Here is a 22,006-nt window from a genome sequence, read left to right as displayed (position 1 = left end):
GAGTTTAATATAAAAAAAAAATACATAAATGATCATTTAGTACAGTGTGGTGAAGAATGTCTCGAGGTTCTTACGAGACTTGAGTGAGTGACATCTTTTCATCGCTAGAGGTCCTCAGAGAGTCACCCCGCCACGCGGACTTTTCCCAAAACATCCCCCTGCTACGTCATCAGCCCCCTCCTGCCTCGTGCCGCCCCGGGTTCTGTTGGGTTATCAGTGGGACAGATCCCGCGGTATTTTGCTGCTCATATAAAAGTTGTCAACATTCGGGTTGAGGTTTGTCCTGTTTCAGGTTGCTGTTTGACTCTGTGGACGCCGGTGTTTGGCTCCGTGACCGGTGTCACGGCCGTGCCTGAGTGTCCCCGGCTGATCGCGCTCTTTGTGACGCTCTGAAGTGAATGGTGAGTAGCTTTATTGTGGGTTAGCTTGTAGCATCACTGCTGGGTTCATGCCAGCCGCTGGTCACTGATGGACCGAGCTGACACCTGATGGAAAGTCTCTTGACCTGCTTTAGCAAAGCCTGCGAGTCACATAGTTGACGTAAAAATGACGATTTTCTTTGTTTTTGTTAATTGTCTGTATTTTTATTGAAACATCGTAGGAGGGGTTTCCGGATGTTTGCCTCCTATATCCACGTCTTGTTAAGGATGCGCTATAGCAACTTTTAACAATTGCCACGAAAGCAATATAAATTTCGTTCATTTGTTACGTCATTGATCACGTGGTAAAGCTAACCTGTTGAGGAAACCTTCAGATTATTTGTTTTTCTGTTTTCTCATGGTGTGAAATAAATTATATGGGACTCCAACTGTGCAAAAAACAAGCAAACATTTGACCACACATGTGAAGTAACATTTGCGTATGCCTATCCAACCCCTAACAGTGGTGAAACATATTTTAGCTCTAGGATGGTTTTAAGTGTCTAATTTATTTATAAAGTCAGACACTATTTTCTTTAGTGTGGCTATAAAAAAATGATGTTCCTCAATGCTGCAGTATTTGACTAATACTATGGCTATTATTTAACTTTTTTACAATTTATTACATGATTATTCAGCATCTATACACGTTTTTGTGTCAGTTTTTAAATATGTGGATTTGTTTTCATTGTCAAATACACATTTTCACTTGGAAGACATTTTTCTTAAAGTGCACCTCATTAAGTATATTGTTGGTGCTGATTGTTTCTTTCTCATTTTGTATTGTGGTAGGTATGGTTATTTTACACCAAACGTTTACATCTAGCACCAATTAGGCATAAATCTTTACCCTACAAGTTTCATTTGCTCTTTGACAACCTATTAAATAAATAAATTTTCCTTAATCAACTACTAGTTTACAATAAAACATGTGCTTATATTACTTGAATAAACATCACCTTCCGGAAAAATATGTACATTGCCATTAATTGGTGTTGGCTAATGTCATTTTTCGACATATCAGTATGTGGTCATTTTGTCACAGTGTTAAGTAGTAGGACAACATTATTTAATAGCAGTTATTTACCACAACAACAATATTTATGTCAGAAATTAATATTGGCAGACATTTTGATAGTTATTTTGGTTTGATCAGAGGTTCTGATGCGTTTCTTTGTTCATAAAAGGGGCCCAAATGCAGATCAGAATTACAAACTCTGGAAAATAGCTGTAACGCATAGTTATCAGAATATTTAGGTACCTTTTTTTATGTTTATTTTCAATTTGACATATGAAAGTGAAACTTTAATGTGTCACGCATGTAAACACATCACTTTTTAAATATTTAAGTATTTCGAATAGTTAGTTTCTCAGACCTCGTGTATTTCAGTTTAATAATGTATTTTGGAGACTATACACTTGGTGTTATTGCTTATTTTTGTTTATTTTAATTCCTTATCGGGCAAATGACTCTTATGAAATATGACTGATAAGTTTCCCTTATTAAACCAACATAAATCAAAGCTTTCTCCTGATGGTGGATGTTGTATATTATGGTCATATAACCACATTTCATGAGAAAGTGACTTTAAAATTGCTGCTTGTCAAAGCTAACGTACCACAATAGGCTAAAACCTGCAACTTTCGTCTGTTTTGCAGCTGTGTGGAATCGTGGTCATGACATTTAGCAGACATATCCACTGACAGAGACGTTGCTGTGTTTAATAAAAATCTCTCACCTAATCCTGATCTCCGACCGTGATTGTGAAACACCCGGTGCAACAATGGACTTAAGTTTATGATTAAATCTGTTTCTGAGCTGCAGCAATTAGTTGATGAAAGAAAAGTAATTGGTAACAGCGAACAAAGCAGAATAATTAAAGCTTCAAACTCAGCTACTCTTTCTGTGCTTGTATTGTATTTATTACCACAACCATGATTTGCATACATTTGTTAATGCGCAGTAGATTTATTTGTCATGAAATACAATAAAAAAATACTTGAAATGATTAAAAAACAAGTTTTAACACAGCGAAGATGATTACGTGTCGTTGAGTCATGCGGAAGAATGATTGTAAATCCTGGTTATGTGCGCTCTGTGACAGCTTCTTGCCTGTCTGTTTGCAGGGAAACGGGTAAACAATGACAGCAGCACTGAGCTATGACACAAACTGAGTGCAGCTCGAGTCCTGATGCTACGCCTCCAGGCTGCAGTACATGTCAAAACTGAGCTTCGCTTTATCTGTCATTTTCAGTCAGGCTTTTCTTCATTCCACTGCCCTCACTTTCAACTGTCCTTATGTACAGCAACGCGCACGGTTTACCTGCACGCACTGACTTCCAGTCAATGCCTTTGAAACTCGCTGAACTTGAAACCTCCTGCGCTTGAAGCAAAGTATTTTATGAGAAATTATCTCTGCTCATGCCGAAGTATGGGAAAGTTGGGATTTATTTTCATCTGCCAGGCAGTGCTGCTGGAACAGTTTGTGTTTGTGGAGGAAAATATTGAGTCACAGCTGCCCAGCTGTGACAACCAGTGTCCCTCTGAGGCAGCAAAGCCTTAGCAACAAAAGCAAGAGTCGTAGAGAAAAGCAGATTCAGAGAGGATTAAGACATGTATTATGTTTGAACACAATGCAACAAGAGTTGTATGCGCCTTGTTTATTTTTTACAGCCTGGACTTCCTCACAGCTCTAATATTATGATCTGTTTTCTCAGACAAAATAATCAGTCAGAAAGAGTTATTTTATGAAAAAATATTTGTTTAGTTTTTTTACTCGTTCAGCAATAAGTGAGATCTCTGTAGAATAGAAATGAATCTATTCACTGTAAATTTGAAACATATGAAGGTCTGCTTTATTTCAAAATAAAAGCATGCATTTCCCTAATATTTGAACATCGTCTATTACAATCAACTAGAATGAGTTATTTTGCTACCTTTAATGAATGGATGTGCCCAAATCTTTATTTTAGTAAACGTCTCAGGATGTTTGTGGTCTGACTTTAAATGAGAGCAAAATAAGGAAAAGATATTGCTAATAAAAGAATTTTCTATTGTATCGAACTTTTTATGAAGATTTAATTTAAAAATGATGAATTGTGTCCATCTGCATCAAATAGCAGTGCTGGAGGGCCAAATTAGTACTGTTTTTGAATTGATGTTGGTGGCCACGAAAAAAATTACTTCAAGGACTACAAGTGGCCCCAGTGCCACACGTTTGACCCCCTACTCTAGAAGTTTTGAGTCTAACAAATTCTAGTAGATAAAATAAAGTTCATTTGGGCATTTCCTGTATGGGATGATGCTCTGTTGTTTTTATCAAAATGTTCTGGTGTTGATTTATTGATGGTGTCAGGCCCAGACGGACAGAGATGAGCTGGGCTGAGGAGGACTGGACGGTGGGCCTCTCTGGGAGGGTCCTGCAAAAGGTGAAGGAGCTGCAGGTGTTTAAGGAGCGACTGTCCAGAGAGAACAAGCAGAAGCAGCTGCAGCTGGACAACATTCATACCAGCCTTGAAAAGCAAACAGCGAAGGTAAACACAGACGTGCTTTGTGAATAGCTCTCGGTTTCAGGCTACAAGAGAATCAATAAGACCAGTAACTTATTAGTAAAGTCATAAATGCTACTGTTAGCATTAGCGGTGTGCTTTTAAACAGGAATATTTTAACCTGTCATTCTCATGATGTTATCTTGTGTTTTACTAAAATACAATGTGCCGTATCCTCTTTACACTTCATAACCTTTAAACTCCATGAAATCCCCCCTGCTCTTCTTTTCCTCCTCCTTTCTTCCAAGTATGAGGCGGTCCGTGGGGAGCTGCAGTTTGTTCAGAGAGATCTGCAAAGCGTTCGGGAGGAGGCCAAGGCGGCCGTGACCGCCAGAGAGCGCCTCGCCCAGGAACTTCACACCAAGCAGGCCCAGGTCTGCTCTCTGGAGGGGCAGCTCGACGCGGCTCGTAACCAGAACAACCACCTCAGCCAAGAAATCAAGAGGTCAGCAGGAGTCAACTATGAAGACACAACTACAAGTGCTATGTCACTGATGTTTAGCTTTCCTGCCACCATGTTGTTTTATGCAATCATTAAGCATAATAGAGTTATGTACATATTATTAAGTATGTTTTAATTTCTAAATTAAAACCTCAAACATTTCATTTGCTCGGATGTCTCCAAACTGCATGTAGTTTCTTGCAAAAGGTTTCCAAATTGTGTCTAGCTACAACCAGAAATATCAATGGGATTTCAACATTCTGTCACAATAACAATTTTATTGGGTGATAAATTGTACCAGATAAATAATTGTTTTGAGACTGTTTTCAAGTAATATTTTAATAGTGGCATAATAATACAAGTTTGCCCTCTCACAAATGAACAAACCTTCATTTCAATCGATCACTTAATGCTGGAACTGGAAGATATTTTAAATATCTGAAATAAAACATGACAACCAAAAACAATAAATGAAACATGAATTATAAAGACTCTGCAAACAAAATTGCCCTCTAGAAACTATTATTCATCAGAATTAATTTTTTTTATCTCATTTTAATTTAATGAATTGCTTATTGCGACAGACTTGGTGGTAACACAGTATATATTTGTCGAGAGGGCAGCGTTTCTTCCAATTTACAATCTGGGAAGTGCGGCCTTCAATTGCATTGAACCTTTTGTCTCGGTTGATGCATTGTAGAAATGCCTTTTGCTACTTTACTGCTGCACATGCAGTGTTTGATCTCGTCCGATTGTATAATTTTTCCATTTATTTGCTGTGCTCCCTTGCTTGTTGCAAACTGTAACTGGACTGGATGATTTGTTCCAACAGTGACATTCCTCTTTTCATCCTTTTATGTTTTCCTATTGACAGATTTTTCCTTACAATTGGCCGTTATTAGTAATTTTTTTCTTCCACTTCATCGTTTCACTAATTGCCTTTAAAACACTCTGTAATTTGTGGTCGTAATGTGACACAATGTAATGCTTTAAAGCCTTTTGCAAAGGCCTGGACGTATGTTTCAAATTATGCTGCTGAGTCAACACTGGTTTTATTCTGACTCCATTAGTTTCCTGCACAGGATCACATTTGTTATCAGAGGTTTTTCTGTTTTCCTGCCCTCTGTTTCACCATCGGTCCTCTCTCTGTGGCAGATTGGAAGCTGAACTGGAAAAGCTGCAGAACAGCAGCCGGCGTGCAGACACCACTCTGTTTTCCACACCCTGCTGGACTGCATCCTCTCCCTGGGAGCACAATGGTACAGTGTCTGAAATTTATGACTCCTTTGTTGTTCTCTTTAGCAGATCCTGTCTTATCCTTTCTTTAAATTAATTCCCCTGTATAATTTAGCTAATTAAACAGTAAAACCACAGAGATTATAAATAAAGTCCTTCAGCTCTGCAGCTTTCCCAGCCTATCGCTCCCTGGGGGCTGCTGTGTTTATCTTTCCGCTGTTTGGATATTCGCAGCTGTTGTTCATGTACAACTTTGTCGATACGTTTGAGGCTCTGACTTCAGTCGCCATGTTGTGTTTCTGCCCTGCAGGGAGCAGACAGGAAGACAGACCCGGGCAGCGGGATGAAGGACAGAGCCGGGGACATCACATCAGAGTAAGTACCAGCTTATTCTTCCACTGAGCTTTCTTCAAACCCTAAACTCCTGTGGAGTTTGAGAGGATTTAGCTCCTTTCATGCCAGAGAAACAGAACTAACATCCGTCTTTGTTCTTCCACTCTATCCTCAACTTACAGACTTAGTTTTATTCCACCTAAATGCACCACATGGATTTGTCCGCAATTAATGTTTGACATGCTTTTGCCGTTTAAACACTTTAGTAAACATTTAACTCCCTCTGAGGAGCAGGTAACAAGACTTCCCTTTATTAGGAAGACATTATTTTTTTCTCTTTACCAATTTGCCCTTTTATATTGAAACAGAGAAGTTAATTTAGAGAAAAAGATTATATGTGAATGTTATTATTTTTAATCAAAATTCTTAAAATGTTTCTCTTTTTATCAGTCAAGTTTGATTGTTTAGAAAAAAACATATTGACAAGACTAAATCTAACATAAATGTAAAGAAATTGATTTGATTTGTTTTAAAAGGGTTTTTAAAAACAAGAAAACAAGCAATCAACACCACAGAGAAAACATACGCATACACAATAAAGAACAAATAGTTCAACACTACTTTTCTGTTTCAAAAGGAGTAGGAAGAAGTGAACACTTATTTAATCAGCTGCTTGCATTAAAAATACAAAAAATACAAAACATTTCTAAGTTTTATAGTAAAAAGGAAGTGGGTTTTAAGGATTTGGCCTGTAAACACTGGAAAAATGCATTTTTAAGTCAGATTTTGCTGCAGTGATCAGTTTCTCTTTTTCTCTTGAAGACCTTTTTTTAAGTCACAGTGCATATTAAACAAACATTGCAGACTAACAAACTCAGGTACTGACCTACAAAACAACCATTTAGATAAGCAAAGAGACCAAACAACAACATAAAAGAATGACAAACAAAAATACAAATACCAGTTTAGCTATGGGGCATTCACCGTTCAGAAATAAATCAGATTTTTGAGCTAAAGTTTATCAGATTCCACTCACCAGCTGTTTCTTGGTGGATTTCTCTTGAAAAGTGTTTGAACAGCAGATATAAACTAGATTGCTAAAGACATTTTCTCACCAGCCTGCTTTCCACAGGTCGGGGTTCATGGGTATCTGTTTTCAGAAGTGCATTTGTAAGGTCAGACACTGATGTTGGATGAAAAGTCCTGGCTCTCGGTCTTTTCTTCTCTAATTCATCCTGTTTGTATTCTGCCAGGTTAGAGTTAGAGCCAAGTTCTTCCACTCCAAACTTACTGCATTTATATTTTTATAAGCCTTGTTGGTCTGGAACAGGAGAAACATATGTCAACATTTTTTGTAGGATGAGACAAATGTAGAATACCACATCTTGATTTTTATGTTTTTTTCTGACGTTATCTAATAACTGTGACCTTTGTGTGCAAAATAAATCAGCTTAGCGATACATTTTAAAAGACGTATGTTCTTAGTTAAACTGGAAAAACTTTAATTCTGCGTCTTCAATCGTTCTCTGCAGCAGCGGCTGCAGTTTTCAGAAGCATCCGCAGCTTCGCTGCCTCGACAGCAGCACAAGAGCACACCGCTCCGCCACCCATCTGACCAGTCGGATGTCTTTTCCACGCCCTCGGCGGTGTTTCCATGGGAACGAGATGACTCTGGACCTGCATCCAGAAGACGACCTGCGTCTTCTCCTCAGGCGCCGAGTCCTGAGGTCCTGAATCAAGGCCGATTGGACCGGAGTTCTGAAGAAAAAGTCCAGAAGACGGAAACAGACGGTGAGTAAGATTGTTTGTTGACTTCATTCAAATGCATCCTGCTCAGATTGCAGTATTTATCCCAAAGATTAAAAGGAACCTGGATTACTACAAAGATAATGCTCAGCATGATCATGCTTTTATCCACTTATCCATTTACATTTTCTAATCCTGAACTTCCAGACAGAATGGATCAGATTTGGATTAGACGTTGCGTTTTATCTTAACACATCAGTTTATGTTCTGCTTAAATTAGCCAATATGTCTAATAGGTGCTCCGCATAACCCCACCAAAAGTTGTTGCGTAAGAGTTTGTGTAGCAATCTCTGCCTCAGCCAGACATTCCTATCCCTGCTGTAAAAGCAGTTTCATTGAAGTCTTGCAACACTTCATGATGTAAGACGTTCCTTAGTTTCATCTGCAAAGTGTTTGTTTTTGTTCAGAGGAGGAAGAGACGGATAAACGTGAAACTATGAAGGGACATCAGGAGCAGCGTTTTTACTCTGCTTCTCTCCACTTACACTAGTTATTGCAGAAAATTTGTTACAGAGAATCAGAGTAGACTTTCATTAATCATTACAGCTTTCTATGACATTAGAAAATGAATATCTTGTGAGTATTACACAAAATCAAAAAATAGATTGCAACAAATTACAGAAATACATGTTTAGTTAACAAAGCAAAATGTTTTTTTACCGTGTGGACTGACTTGGTTAATTCTTTTGACAGTAACCCCAGCTGTGTGCTTATCATTGAACCACTCTGTATGGATTGACCCCGTTCATGAAGAGCCTGCAGTGTTCTGCTGCTTTGTTTTTTAGTTACTGACTCCATAAATACAGGATAAATCCAGGTGTTTCTGCTAAAAAAAAAAATAGAAATTACAAATATCTATATTTTTATTTTCTAGTTTTTCCAATCATCTGTTATGTTTGGTTGTCCTTCATCCATCCTTTTAAGACAGTAATATTTCTGAGCAAATCCATCTTTTCTCACACGTCATCTGGCAGTTAATGACATAAAACCTAAACAAGTTTTAATACAATGAGTTGATGTTGTAAAATCTGATCTAATTTAACCGAGACTTTCTCCAACCAGCTAAATATTACATTAGCATGAAAAATGCAACACTTGGAAAAGGTTAGCTAACAATCATTGCTCTCTGAACTGTCCTTTGCAATATGAATATTGGACATATTTTGACGCTGATATTCTTATATTGTCTCTGTCTGGTCCCATTTATTCAAATTGCAGTCGGTCATTGAGTTTTTAATTTTGGTATTTATAATTTGAAAACTGGTGAAAAACTGAAAACGTTCCTAAAGTGAGTCTAAAGATGAGTTTATTGGCATTATTTCTACTAGATCAAACTTTTGATAAACGAAATTGCTTAAATCTGCAATTCACTGGTTGCCACAAGTACAATTTTATTTTTATCAGAACTGTCAGACCTTAACGATGGGATCTGTGTTTTGTCGATAACCCCAGTGTCTTCGTCAGAGCTGCAGAGTCGTCTCTCGGCTCTGGAGGTCCAGCTGTCTGAGAAGGTCGGGAATCTGAAGACGGTCCAGAATGAAATGGGGCTGATGAAGAAGGAGCTCGCTGCTAAAGAGCTGGACCTGCAGAAAACCCAGGAGGAGCTCAGCAAGGCGCACACACAGACGGCTCAGGACAAAGAACGGGTAAAAGCACGAGCCTCACCGCTACTACAAATCCTGCTGGACGATAAATTGTCCCAGAAGTTATTGCGATAAATGGAAATATTATCACTTTGAGAGCATTTTCAAAGTTATAATGACATAATGATTCAAGTCAAAGAGCAATGAACTTTAATTTCTAATGAACATATAGCATTGGAACTGGAAAAGATTTCAAATGTCCAAAATAAATAAACTAAACAACAAATAAAATTTGTACTGAATGTTCTGTAAACAAAATTATTCTTCAAAAAGAGGGTAGCTGAGACCAATCCACCCGACTGAAGCCTTTGGTCATCCAGTCTTTGGCAGAAAGAGAGGGAAAAACAAACGCTCATGACATGGAAAAAAAATGTGAAGAAAAACATCTATACGATCAAATTTATTTTTATTTCAGGCATCAGAAGCCGAGCACAAGCTGAAGCAGCTTCAAGAGGAGCTCAAGTGCCAGAGGCAGAATGCAGAGAGCAGTCGGCTGCAGCACCAGCAGCGCACCAAGGAGCTGGAGAAAGTGCATCAGAAGGTCAGTCCGACGCCTGCAGGAGAAGCGGAAAACGGTCGGATCTCTCTGCTTCAGACTGTGGCGTTCGTGTTCTGGCTGCAGGACTTGGCGGAGCTGCAGAAGGAGAGGCAGTGTGCGGAGAAGCAGCACCAGCAGGAGGTGAATAAGCTGAACCAGGAGCTGCAGCAGGCCAGGTCGCTCCACAACGCTCTGCAGGCCCAGGCTGACAAGGTGAAGGCAAACATGCAGCTCACAATGAAACACATCAACAACACGCGGCCGTCCTCTGAAATAACACCGCCACGTTTGATAAAATAAAGTCCGCATCAACAGTGGAAACGGCAGAGCAGCATGAGGCTCTGCTTCATCAAGCTCTTGTTTTATCAGCCATTTCCACCCTTTACCTTTTCTTTAGCCGACCTTCTCTTCCTCCCCCTTTAACTTGTGCAGTTGTTTGTATTTATTTGTGCTGAAAATCAATAAATGTAACTTTTTCTTCTCCCAAACTTTCTTCTTTTCTTTGTTTCCTGCCTTTCTCTCTTTCGCTGTCTGGCTTTTTGTACTTCTATCCCCCACATCCTGCTCCCACTCTGCTCCGTCCTCCTCTTCTCTCCTCTCGGTTTGTCCCGGTGGAAAACCTTAAGCAGCAAAGGTAACAACTGTGACTGTGACCCATGACCTTTACAAGCTCGCGTAATAGAGACAGGACGCAGTGTGAGGAGTATATTCATAGGATTTGTTTGCAGCAAGATCAGTTTAGACAGATGATCTGCTTTCGCTAGCACAGGGATTTGTTAGTCAAGTTAATTTAAAAAGTAGAATAAATTCAGTCGTTTTTAAAGTAGGTGTCGACTGTTTGGGCTACAATTTTCACACAAAATCAGCAACAGTTGAAGTGTGATGAAAGGTGTTATAGTGAGTAGATCACACTTGCTGCATTTGACAGTTTGTTTGCACATGCTTGGAGTTTGACCCATAACAAAACCCATCAGAGTCTGCGTCACTTTTATAGTCTCTGAATTCAATAAAGATTAAAATGAGACTTTGTGCACCGAGCCGGCTGGTTTGCTTTAGCCTGCAGAGCTTTGCAAACATTTGCATTAATAATACAAGAGTCAAATGTCCGTGATTCCTCTGAAATCTGATTCATCTTAATGATTTGTTTAGAGTCCAGTTGTTGTAGGAAAAAGTCCCTGCTGCTGCAGTCAGTAGAAATTAGGAAATGTAGTTTCACTCCCCATTAGACCAACACTGAATAACAGCTTTAAAGCCGTGAAATTATTTTTTTCAGCAGTAACACTCAGTCTCTGTCACGCTGTACTGCTGTTTCTTATTTAATTAGCTCTTTACTACACATGTTGAAATGTTCAGCGTGACAACAACAAAGCATGAAACAAGAATAACAAACATAATTTAGTGCAAAACTAACAATATTAAGATTATTGGAGGAAGTGTGTTTGTGGACAGTGGATTAGTTGCCATTTATTTATTTATATTCTTTCCTGGAGTCAAATTATCTTATTATTTCTTTATATAACTTGCCAAGTTGTTTTGTCCATTTGCTATGTATTTATTTGCAGTTGAATGTTTTTTAATACCTCGATAAATATCTTTGGATGATCTAAAGCGTCTCCATTTTAAAAAGTTGACAAAACTGAATAAGTGAAGGACGAAAAAGGAAGTCATAAATCATGAATCTATTTAAAGCGGAGGAAGATTGTCTCAAAGGGACGTTTTTAAGAAGTAGGAAAGAATCCGTCGTTCTAAGAGCTGCATCATCGTTCTGTTTTTTTTAAGCTCATAACTCTTTACAGCAGCTTCTTGTTGTTGTCAAACTGTTATTTAGATTTTGTAAATTCAATTACATTTACAAAATGTAATTGAATTTTGGGTCTTTTCGACAGGCTGCAAGTAATCTAATACCTAAAGCTCAAATTCATTTTTAATTTAGATTTTTAAAGTTGCCTGTTATGACTTGACTCTAAACATATTTATCCGTTGACCTTAAGAGCCTTTTTAAGCCTGAATGATGAAAATAAGCTGGAAGTACTGTTGGTCAAAGCTCTGTTCAAACTTTAAGATGCTCTGGCTCAAGGCTTTTCCACAGCACTATGATCCACACCTAGAATTATAAAATTGTTTCTATGTGTAAAAAAGCAGGAAGCTGCATAAAACTTTACATTAGAGCTGCTGAAGTCTCCTGCAGAGCTTCAGTGACCAACATATGTTGGAGTATAATTATGAAGGTCAAGGAAAAGGATTTATTTGCTTCAACATTTGTCGCAAATATAAAACTGAAAAGTGTGGTGTGTATTTGTTGCCCTGAGTCAGCACTTTGTAGAAACAGGTGTTACGTTGATAGATTTGCACATCTGCAGACATTTTTACTTATTATTATTATTATTAGCAAAATCACTCAAATTCAGTTGGATTGAATGGAGAGCATCTTTGCACATTAATTTTCAGAGATTCTTAGTTTGAACTTTGACTAGGCTATTCTACCAGATGAATATGCTTTAATCTAAGCCATCCTAATGTAGCTTTGGCTGCTTCTCTGCAGTGGGTATGCATTCCCTCTGCAGTTTATTGTTTTTGTCTGTCACATAATTTTCTAATAAAATACATTTCTATCTACTCAAAAGGAATGAATACTTTTGCAGTAAGTCTTAGTTTCTTCAAACTGCAACGCTGACTTATGTTTATTATCACTGCTTTCTGTTTCCTTCTCTCATCTTGATGAATGCACCTAACACAAGAGTCTTTTGTTTTTTTTAAAAAGTTAATTTCAATCTTTATTTTCTTTCATAAATAAATCACCAAGTCTTTAAACTGCTGTCCATATTTCTACCAGCTAACGCCTCGTTTGTTTTCGCCACCAGCTGACTCTGCAGAAGCAGACGTTGGACAAAGAGCTGGACTCTCTGAAGGAGAAGCTGAAGTGGACGGAGGAGCAGCTGAAGGAGAGCCAGAAGAAAGAGACTCAGACACAAGCCAAGCTGACGGTAACACAGGCACACACAGATGTGGTCCAAAGTCTTGTTTTTCTGCTTCTGCACGGCTCAGTTATTCATTAGCTAGGTGTTGAGTTTAGCGAGGAAGACATACATTTTTAAACAGCGTGCCGCATGTCAGCCGGATGACTGGACTGAAGATGAAACATGAATAAATTATAAGCTCTGTCTTCTTCTGTCTCCATGTGGATAAATATTTTAGAATTTGAAAAGGTTTATTAGAATCATAAAAACTATTTACTATCTTATATACAAGTAAAAAACATAAATAAAAGTTTTGTTTTGGGATTTTTTTCAGCCGTAAAACGGCTTAACTTGGCTGTTAAATTGCTCCATTCAATAAAAGTTTGTTGGTTAAAAACTGCACAGACACAGTGCAGCACCGGGACACATTTCTGCTCATGTTACGTTTTGTAACTTGCTTGATCAGGTTTTTCTATTCTTGTGAAACTGTGATGGTTTATAGTTCTGTGTTTCTCTCTTATCTGAAAAATGCCTTCAAACACATTCAACTATGTAGTTATTGTTGTCTTTTTTAGAGACATAATGTTTCTGAGAGTCAAATGCATTGATTTAAGAAATAATTTCTTTACTCCTATTTGAATATTAAAACAAATTAAACCCTCTCAGTAGATTTGACAGATCAGTTTGTTTTACTGGATTTAATCCTCCTCCTCCTCCTCCTCCTCCTCCTCCTCCTCCCTCCTCCTCCTCCTCCTCCTCCTCCTCCTCCTCCTCCTCCTCCTCCTCCTCCTCCTCCTCCTCCTCCTCCTCCTCCTCCTCCTCCTCCTCCTCCTCCTCCTCCTCCTCCTCCTCCTCCTCCTCCTTTGTGTTTTCTTGTTTCCAAACCGCGCTTTAGGAAGCCGTACGTGAGGCGGAGGGTGTGGCGGTAACCCTGGAGCAAAGCAGGAAGAGAGAGCGAGCTCTGGAGGAGGAGGGGAGGAGGCTGCAGGAGGAGCAGGCTGACACCCTGAGCCTCCTCAGAGAACTGCAGGGTGAGGAGAGTGAGAGCTATGAATGAATCCCTCTCATGGATTCATCACATAGTGACCGACTGTGTGTTCAGGAGTTCTTGAATGATTTACACAGTGATGTGGAAAAGTGTCCCCAGCTGCAGACGTCAGTATTTTCTGTTTGGTTTTACATGGTAAAGCAGCACAGAATGATGGAAACTTGAGCTGTGCAAGAAAATAATACATGTTTTAGGATTTTTCACAAAGAAAATAAGCAAAGGCCTGTTATGTGTTCACCCCGCTTAATTTCACACCCATACATAACATTAGGTGCAAACTTCAGTGCAGCTAAAATTATTATTTCTATTCTTAGGTTTTAAAATATAATAGAAACCTCTATAAAATGTCATTTGTGGAAAATTATGAAAAAAACAAAGCAATAACCATAAAAATGTTTATGTACTGAGTCCATTTAGTCCAGATTTTGTCAAATGTTTCCTTTTGCATCCTGAGAGAAAAAGATGACTTTTTCCATGATGTATGCTGTGTATTATGTTGATCCAGTCATTGTTAGTTGTTAGTTTTTTCATCATCTTAGCCAGAGTTATAAAGAGCTATTGTGGAAGATTCAAAGAGTCACTTGCGGCTTGGGAACCCATCTCATAAAGTCCCAGAAATTTATCAAATCAAGCTTGTAAAGTGAGAGATGGAGAAAACATTTATACTTCTGGAAGGCTCTGGGTTCATTGAATACCTCCCAAAGACTAAAAAATATTTTAGTTGAATACATTTATGTCAATTCTTGTAGAATAACAGGGAAGATTATGATACCAATCAGATCACACAGATAAAAGCTGAAATAATTCATGTTCTCATTTCACCACCTGTGAATTCTGCACCAAAGCTGCATTCCCAGCATAAACTACTAAACTACTGGTTAGTTAAAGAGTAAAATATGAAGAATAACCTTGTTAAATGTCTTTTATTACCTCAGAACAAAAAGCTCCTGCAGCATCGACTCAGCCTGCGCCGTTTGGACTCGTTGGACAGAGCTTTTCCTCTCCGTCTCAAGCCGCAGCCCACAGCAGGAGGATCTCAGCTTCCCAGTCAGAGCAGAACAGGGATGTAAGCAGGTCAGAGGTCACGGCAGTGTTTCCTTCTGCCAGAGAGCCAGGGGAGGGAATCGACGCCGAGCAGATCAGCATCACAAACTCTGAGCGACAACAGAAAGTGGGACAAAGAGAAGAAGCCGATAAAGACGGAGAGAGCCGAAGAAACGCTGCAGACATCGATAGAGCAACAGCTGCTGAACACCCAGCTGTGGCAGGAGGCCTGAAGATCAAACATGCACAACTTCCTAAATCCGATGAACCCGCTCCGTCTCAGGACCTCAAGAGGGAGAATGACAGCCTCCGCTTGGAGCTCCGCGATGTCCGTGAAGAACTCCAGAGACGTCTGGAGGACCTGGAGGCCCAGCGGCGGGCTGAGACTGAAGCGAGGACCCGCCTCAAACAGCTTAGCCGCAAGCAGTCCACCCAGGCGGCGGAGAGGGAGGAGAGAGAGAAGGACCTGAAAGTAAAGCTGGAGAATGAGAAGGCTGAGACGGAAAGGCTGAAGAGGAGCCTTGCTGCTTTGGAGGCAGAGACGAAGAGAAGCAGAGAGGAGGAGGCAGAAAACGAGAAGAAACAGGAAGAGGAGACAAGCACCACTCAAAACGACAGAGAGAGCGAGCTGATCGAGCTGAACATGCAGCTGAAAAATCAGCTGGCAATGGTGAAAGCTCAGCTGGCTTTGGAACGAGACGAACGAAAGACAGAGGAAGAGGAGAGAAACCGAAGGATGAACACAGATTCTGACGTGAACACAGAGCTGAGCTTGAAGCTCGCAGAGATCATGGCCGACGTCGAGGAGCTGAAGCACCGAAGAGAAGAAGACTCGGTAGAAGACGAGAAGCTTTCCACCTCCAGCAGCCCCCTGCCCAGCCTTCCTGACGACGAACTCACCTCCAACACCGGTTGCTCTGACAACAGCCTCCTCTCCTCCCCGGAGGAGCACCACTTCTTCTGCGAGTCCACCAACCAACGCAACGCTCTCCTGTCCACAGAAGCTGAAGACATTCTCCGTCTCGGCGGTCAAACAACCAAAGAGACCTCGGATCAGATCAAGCTTTCTTCATCAGACCTCCAGCAGGATCAGCGCCCGACCTCTGACCTCGCTAAGGTGGTGGAGGTGCTGCAGAAAAAGTGTGCAAAGGAGTCAGAGCGGGCCAAAAAGTACAGAGATAAATTTGAGGCCCTGCAGATCCAGGTGAATCTTAAGGATCTTGAATAAAATACAGAAAGATGATTATATGTTCCAAATAATATTTTTAAGGTTTTTGTTAAAAAAAAAAAAGACTTTCATTCAGGTCCAGAGCTGTTTCAGATTATGATTTTATTCACAGCCTTATTTACATTGTTGGGTTCAAAAAGAAGTGGCATCATAGTCATTTCTAATTGAGACATTCTTATATGAATCTGGCTTCCTACACAATCTGGAAAAGTAGAAAACTTGGCCTCGAAGGATTTTGAAGGATTTATTTCCCCATGTAAATTTAAGAAAAAGTATGAGAAAAAATCTGGACTCATCCAGCCATCCATTTTGTTTTTTGTTTGTCTCTCCAGCAAACAAGGTGGCCATTTATATAGTAACTGCTAGGAATTTTATCTGGAAAACTATGACATAAAATTAAACCTGGTCAGACTGCATTGCTTTAAAACTCTGTAGTCGATGGAGATTCCTTATCATCTTTTATTTTTGTCCTGCTTTTTGTCTAATATTGAGATGTAAAAAAAAAATAGATACATTTGATGCACATTAGTTAAACTCTCTTTGATTAAATTATTCACATTTACTCCACTTAACTTCTGAAACTACCTAAAAGTTTAGTTTAAATGTCGTGTGGGCCAAATGAACAGATGTTTGCAGCTGACAGATTTTGTGCTGTTTGCTCTTTTCTTTTCTGTTTTTCTGTCTGCTCAGGTAACGCGTCAGACCAAAGAGCTGACCACGGCCTTCGAGAAGCAGAGTCAGCACATCCTGGGCCTTCTTGCTGAGCTGCAGGAGAAAGAGGGCGCCCTCTTGAGCCAGGGAGACGAATTGAAGCAATGCAAGCAAGAGTTGAACCAACTAAAGCTGGAAGAAAGCAATGTGGCAACACTGACAGCTGACAGAGAGACCGAAGAGAGAAACAGAGATGAAGAGCTTACAGAGAAATCAGAACTTAAACAAGAAGAAGAGGCTGTTGCTCCTCTTCTCTCATCAGACTTAAATATTCAAAAAGAAACAATTCAGCCCAACGTTGAGGAGTGTGAAGTTGAATTGCCTCCACCTGTTGGTGGTGAAGGTGAAAGTGCAGCAGTAACTTCTGGAGAGAGGTCTGCAGTCGGTCCATGTGACTCTGTAGGTGAGGTGGAAGAGAGTCGGCTCAGTCAACATGGAGAGAGAGTCGACACGTTAGCAGAACTTCTTGTTCTCAGGCAGGAAAAGCAGCTGCTGCAGCAGAGAGTCAGGGATTTGACCAGCATCGACACCAGAGACCAAACTTCACAGACTGACAGCGAGAATCAGGACAACGCAGAAAACATGGCCTGCTTGGCAGGGGAAGTTCTGCTCAAGGATGAGGCAGCGACAGACCAGCAGCTGCTAATAAATCCAAAGAGCAGTGATGATGAAGGTCAAGATTTGGAAGGAGAAAACACAAGCAGCATGAGCGGTGAAAGAAATGCAGAGGACATGACTGAGATTCAGATAAACCACCTGCAGGAACAGGTACTGAGCACAAACTCAACACTTTTTACTGAGTCTTGTGCCAAGTGAAAATGAGAGAAACGGACAAATCTTTTGAAAGCCATTTTACTTTCCCTGAACGTGAAATGAAAAGTCAAAGTGAAAAAGATGTTAGAATTGTTCTGAATAACCTTCTGAAACGTACCCATGTTGTCCAGGTGGAGGCGCTGCAGAGACGAGTCAAGACTCTCACAGAGGAGACCGAGGTCCAGGCCCAGGAGCTCGTCTTGTGGAGACTAGCGTCCCAGTCCGCCACTGCAGTCCAACACTTACTCACCGACGCAGACGATGAGAGCGAAACGCTGCGACAGATTCCTGCTGCCAGCCGGCCTGAACTCACTCGGACCGGCCACAACCAGGTCCAGAAGAACCCGGACGCCGTCACGGTCATCAGGGAGGATGAAGTATCGCTCTGCTGCTCCTCTAGAAAGCTGCAGGGTCGCCTGCTGTTCTCCAGGTAAACCAAACTCACCCGGCTCACTTTCAGCCATCTTTTGACGTAGTGATTTTTTATAAAATTAAAAGTTTTTATGTTTTTTATTAACCATAAGACTTCAGAACAGCAGCCTTCCTGAACCAAAGAGCCTCCGTTCGCCTAAGAAGTCTCTTCAGGGACAGACCCGGAGCGGTGCAGAGTTCGACCCGGTGATTGTTTCAGCCTCTCGCTCACAGCGGCGTGGAAAGTTTTTCAGAACTCTTGAACCTTTTCACATTTTGCAAAGTTGTGACCACAAACCTCAATGTATGACAGAGCAGCACACAGCGACAGGCCCAAAAGGATACACAGTTCTCATTTCTTCCAAATAACAATCTGAAAAGTGCGGCTTTCATTTGTATTCAGCCTCTGAAGTCAAAGCGTTGTAGCGCCACCTCCCAGTCGCAGCTGGAATTGTTTTGTTACGTGTTTCCACCTGCGTTGCGTATCTACAGGTGGACATTTCACTGCAAAAACACAAAGTATTTTTCTCTACTTTCTAGTGTAAATATGTTAGTACACTTGAAATAAGACAAAACTAACTTACAAGTGGCTTTTCAGAAAGCTCTAGTAGATTGCTTTGTCAATAATTCCTTAATAATGATTAGAAAGTATGAATTTTGCTTGAAGATTATTTGACTTATGAGTAAAATGTGTCATTATAAGTGAAATAATCTGCCTGTAGTAGCAATACTACTTGACTTACTAATAGTAGCTAGTTTTATCAATATTAAGAAACTGACTTAAACCAGCTGCTGTATCTTGCTGAAAAGTTTTTTGTAAGTTAGTTTTGTCTTGTTTCAAGTGAACTGAGATCTTTGCACTAGGAACTAAACCACAATACTTGGTAAAGTTTTGTGTTTTTGCAATGTTCTACCAATTCTGCTTTACAAAGTAGTTTAAATTCAGTCAGATTAGACAGAGCTCATCTGTGAAACATCACTTTTATTAGAATTGCCGCAGTTTGGACTTTGACTAGGTCATTTGATCTAAATCTTTCCGCTATATTTCTGGCTGTATGTTTGGGGTCTCTTCTAAATTATGAATACTTTTTTCAGCTTCTGGCAGGTTTTCTCCCAGGACCGTTGCTATTTTTAACTCCTTCTGTCCCCCTATCGACTCCAAAGACATTTCCTATCCATGATGAAGAAAACCAGCCGTATACTGTGATGCTGCCACTGCCAGGTTTCACAGTCGTTTTGCCATAATTTGTGATTTGCACATGAGCTAAAATATTCAATTTTGATTATTTTTTATGACAGAATAATGGCTGGATTTTTGGTTGTACTAGATTTTATTTGGGCATATCAAAGTAAAGACAGCTGAATACATTTAAGATAAGTTGAAAAACATTGAATTAGTTTTCTCTCACTTCACAATTACCTTCTGCTTGTTGAATTTTGACAAAATGTGAAAAGGTTAATGGCGTATGCATACTTTCATACTAGATTCATAAGTATGCACCGCAGACGGGTTTTCTGTTTAGTGAACCATTATGTAGTTAAATAAATATAGTCCATTTAGGAGGAATGAGAACACTTTGTTTTCCTTGTTAATTTGAAGCAGCTGTGCAATTTTGCTCAAATTCTAGAAAAATAAAGTGTTTTTCAAATTGTTAAACTAACACATTAAACATTTACAGATTAATATAAGTGGAACCTAATTTAGTTCTCAGTAACTTATTAAAAATACAAATAGTTTCCAGTAGGAGAGCACTTGTCAGTAATAAGTTGTTGTTTTTATCTTTCTCCAGGAAACATTTAAGCACGTGTACATTAAGACGTCAATATTCGTCACTTTCATTTACAAAAGAAATGCAGATATTAGTTCATGTCAATAAACTGTTGCCTGGTTTGTTTTTAATTACTGCTTTTTTGTTGTTGTTTTTTAATCAGGAATCTGAAAAAGAAAACCAGGAGATAAACTTGCATTGGTCAGAAAGTTATCCAGAACAAAACAAAGTGAAGAAAGATGCTAAACTCATCCAAATGTCGTCGCAGAAGATTGCTCAACACCATGGAGCCAAAGATCTCAGCCTCTCAGGATCGAGTCTAAGCAAAGTGCAACATTTCCACACAGAAACTCACCAGACCAAACTGGACTCCTTCAGAGGAGCCGGCGACTTTGAAACACAGATTTACCCCTGCGACAGTAACATGAAGGTAGAGGCTGTGAGTGTCGGCAGTCAAACCGAGGGCCGTTTGCTTCCTCGTGGAGTTTCCACGGCGTCTGCAGCCACTCAGACCGAGCAGGACTTCAGTGATGAGGAAGAGTCAGTCGAATCTCCTCCCGTTTCTCCTGTTTCTTCAGCGGAGAAGACAGAAGCAGGGGACAAAATGTTGCTCTCAGGTTCTTTTCCCATCCCGGCCGATCCGGCTCGTCTCGCTGAAAGGATCCGCCGCAGCAGGACGCAGCTGTCGGCCGCCTTCGATGACACAGAGTACGAACCGTACGGCCTGCCAGAGGTCGTCATGAAAGGTAGCGTTCTTTAAAAGAAAAAAATCACTTTTTAAATAAATTCATAATGTCCTGCCATATAACACTATAGCATCAATCAGTCATACTGTAATAATCATACATGCTTTTAACATATAATTAGCTTAAATACGTGACTATTTTATAAATCAATGAAGCAAATGACTTTAGATGAATTTGTTCATTTAATATTTGATATCTATTTTTCCATTTTCTTTAAATTTCCCCCTTTACAGATATTTTCTGAAGGCCTTATTTGTTTATTGAATTATGTTCACTATTGGTTCACTATTTGTGCTCTTTACTGCCCCCATGTGGCCAACATCTGTAGAAGAAAATAAAAGTTCTTGGTCTGTCCCCTCACATCCTTCAGGTTTTGCTGACATCCCCACCGGAACGTCGTGCCCATACATTGTGAGAAGAGGTTTGTTAGGAACAGTTCAACCTTTGTCTAAGAAAGAACCACGAGAAGACGAGGAGACAGACTAAAGCATCAGGTATGGGAGAGGAAATGTCTGACATTTTCTGTTTTATTTTAACACCAAGACGAAAGACGGGCAGTAATCCTGTTAATGAAGTGAACCTGAGAGTGCTGGGGCATTCTGATGAGGTTTTTGGACTTTCACTGGTAAATTAAATGCTTCAGATGACATGAAGCAGGGATAGCTCAGTCTGAGAGATGCTGGAAATCTCAGCTGTAAACTTTTAACGACTAAAATAGTGTCAGTGGGTTTTGCTCATAACCAAATGCAAGTCTCTCCACATTTGTTGGCACTCTCATGTATAACATCTTTTAAAAGTTGCATCTTTTTATTTGATAAAAAGATACATTTAACCTTTTAACATAAATACATTTATTATGGGGTAAAAATGATATTGTATTTTAGGAGAATTTTTAACTTGTTTTTAGCTAATCTTTTATGAGCTAATTTAACAAACATATGTTTTTTGTTTGTTTTAAATCCTAAAAAATATAACATTAAAATGTAACAAAAAAGCAAGGAAATGTCGTATTCTAGTCTTTGTTTATTTAATCATTAATGTATATGTATTTAGTAAATGCAGATTGAGTAACAATTAATTATTTAATGTATTGTTTCAATTTTTAATTAACCAACTATTACTTTTGGTTTTTGGAGGGCCATGTAGGTTTTGGGGTTTATGATAAATTGTACATTTTGAAGGGTGAGGGCAAAAATGGCCTCTCTGGAGGGAAACTAATATCTGCTCTCGACCCAAATCCTTTAGAAAACATGTGGAGCGAGTTGGAGGTGGCATAAGGGAGAATCTAGAGAGAGTGTGTAAAGGAGAATATT

General features: G+C 39.7%; 1 protein-coding gene and 1 long non-coding RNA gene across 2 annotated transcripts in view; one reads left to right on the top strand and one right to left on the bottom strand.

Annotated features, from left to right (window-relative positions):
• The first annotated feature begins 182 nt into the window (after positions 1 to 182).
• LOC103471447 (uncharacterized) overlaps positions 183 to 22,006 on the top strand; it is a 25,529-nt gene continuing 3,705 nt past the window's right edge. The window contains exons 1-17 of the mRNA XM_008420456.3: positions 183 to 401; positions 3,776 to 3,953; positions 4,217 to 4,413; positions 5,566 to 5,669; positions 5,957 to 6,021; positions 7,512 to 7,770; positions 9,238 to 9,431; positions 9,844 to 9,969; positions 10,051 to 10,179; positions 12,828 to 12,950; positions 13,819 to 13,954; positions 14,907 to 16,219; positions 16,934 to 17,722; positions 17,899 to 18,197; positions 18,292 to 18,385; positions 20,111 to 20,693; positions 21,064 to 21,187. Of these exons, the coding sequence (XP_008418678.2) occupies positions 3,792 to 3,953; positions 4,217 to 4,413; positions 5,566 to 5,669; positions 5,957 to 6,021; positions 7,512 to 7,770; positions 9,238 to 9,431; positions 9,844 to 9,969; positions 10,051 to 10,179; positions 12,828 to 12,950; positions 13,819 to 13,954; positions 14,907 to 16,219; positions 16,934 to 17,722; positions 17,899 to 18,197; positions 18,292 to 18,385; positions 20,111 to 20,693; positions 21,064 to 21,179 (4,689 nt within the window). The 5' untranslated portion in view covers positions 183 to 401; positions 3,776 to 3,791 and the 3' untranslated portion in view covers positions 21,180 to 21,187. The remainder of the gene's footprint in view (positions 402 to 3,775; positions 3,954 to 4,216; positions 4,414 to 5,565; positions 5,670 to 5,956; positions 6,022 to 7,511; positions 7,771 to 9,237; positions 9,432 to 9,843; positions 9,970 to 10,050; positions 10,180 to 12,827; positions 12,951 to 13,818; positions 13,955 to 14,906; positions 16,220 to 16,933; positions 17,723 to 17,898; positions 18,198 to 18,291; positions 18,386 to 20,110; positions 20,694 to 21,063; positions 21,188 to 22,006) is intronic.
• Positions 20,055 to 22,006, bottom strand: part of LOC145553084 (uncharacterized) — a 12,385-nt gene continuing 10,433 nt past the window's right edge. The window contains exon 4 of the long non-coding RNA XR_014089273.1: positions 20,055 to 20,701. This is a non-coding gene — a long non-coding RNA (uncharacterized LOC145553084). The remainder of the gene's footprint in view (positions 20,702 to 22,006) is intronic.

The sequence above is a fragment of the Poecilia reticulata genome, chromosome 10, assembly GCF_904066995.2.
Source record: "Poecilia reticulata chromosome 10, P_reticulata-male-v2, whole genome shotgun sequence".
NCBI classification, from domain to species: Eukaryota; Metazoa; Chordata; class Actinopteri; order Cyprinodontiformes; family Poeciliidae; genus Poecilia; species Poecilia reticulata.
The sequence above is the reverse complement of the archived record's forward strand: the minus strand, read 5'-3'. Positions and strand labels throughout refer to the sequence as shown.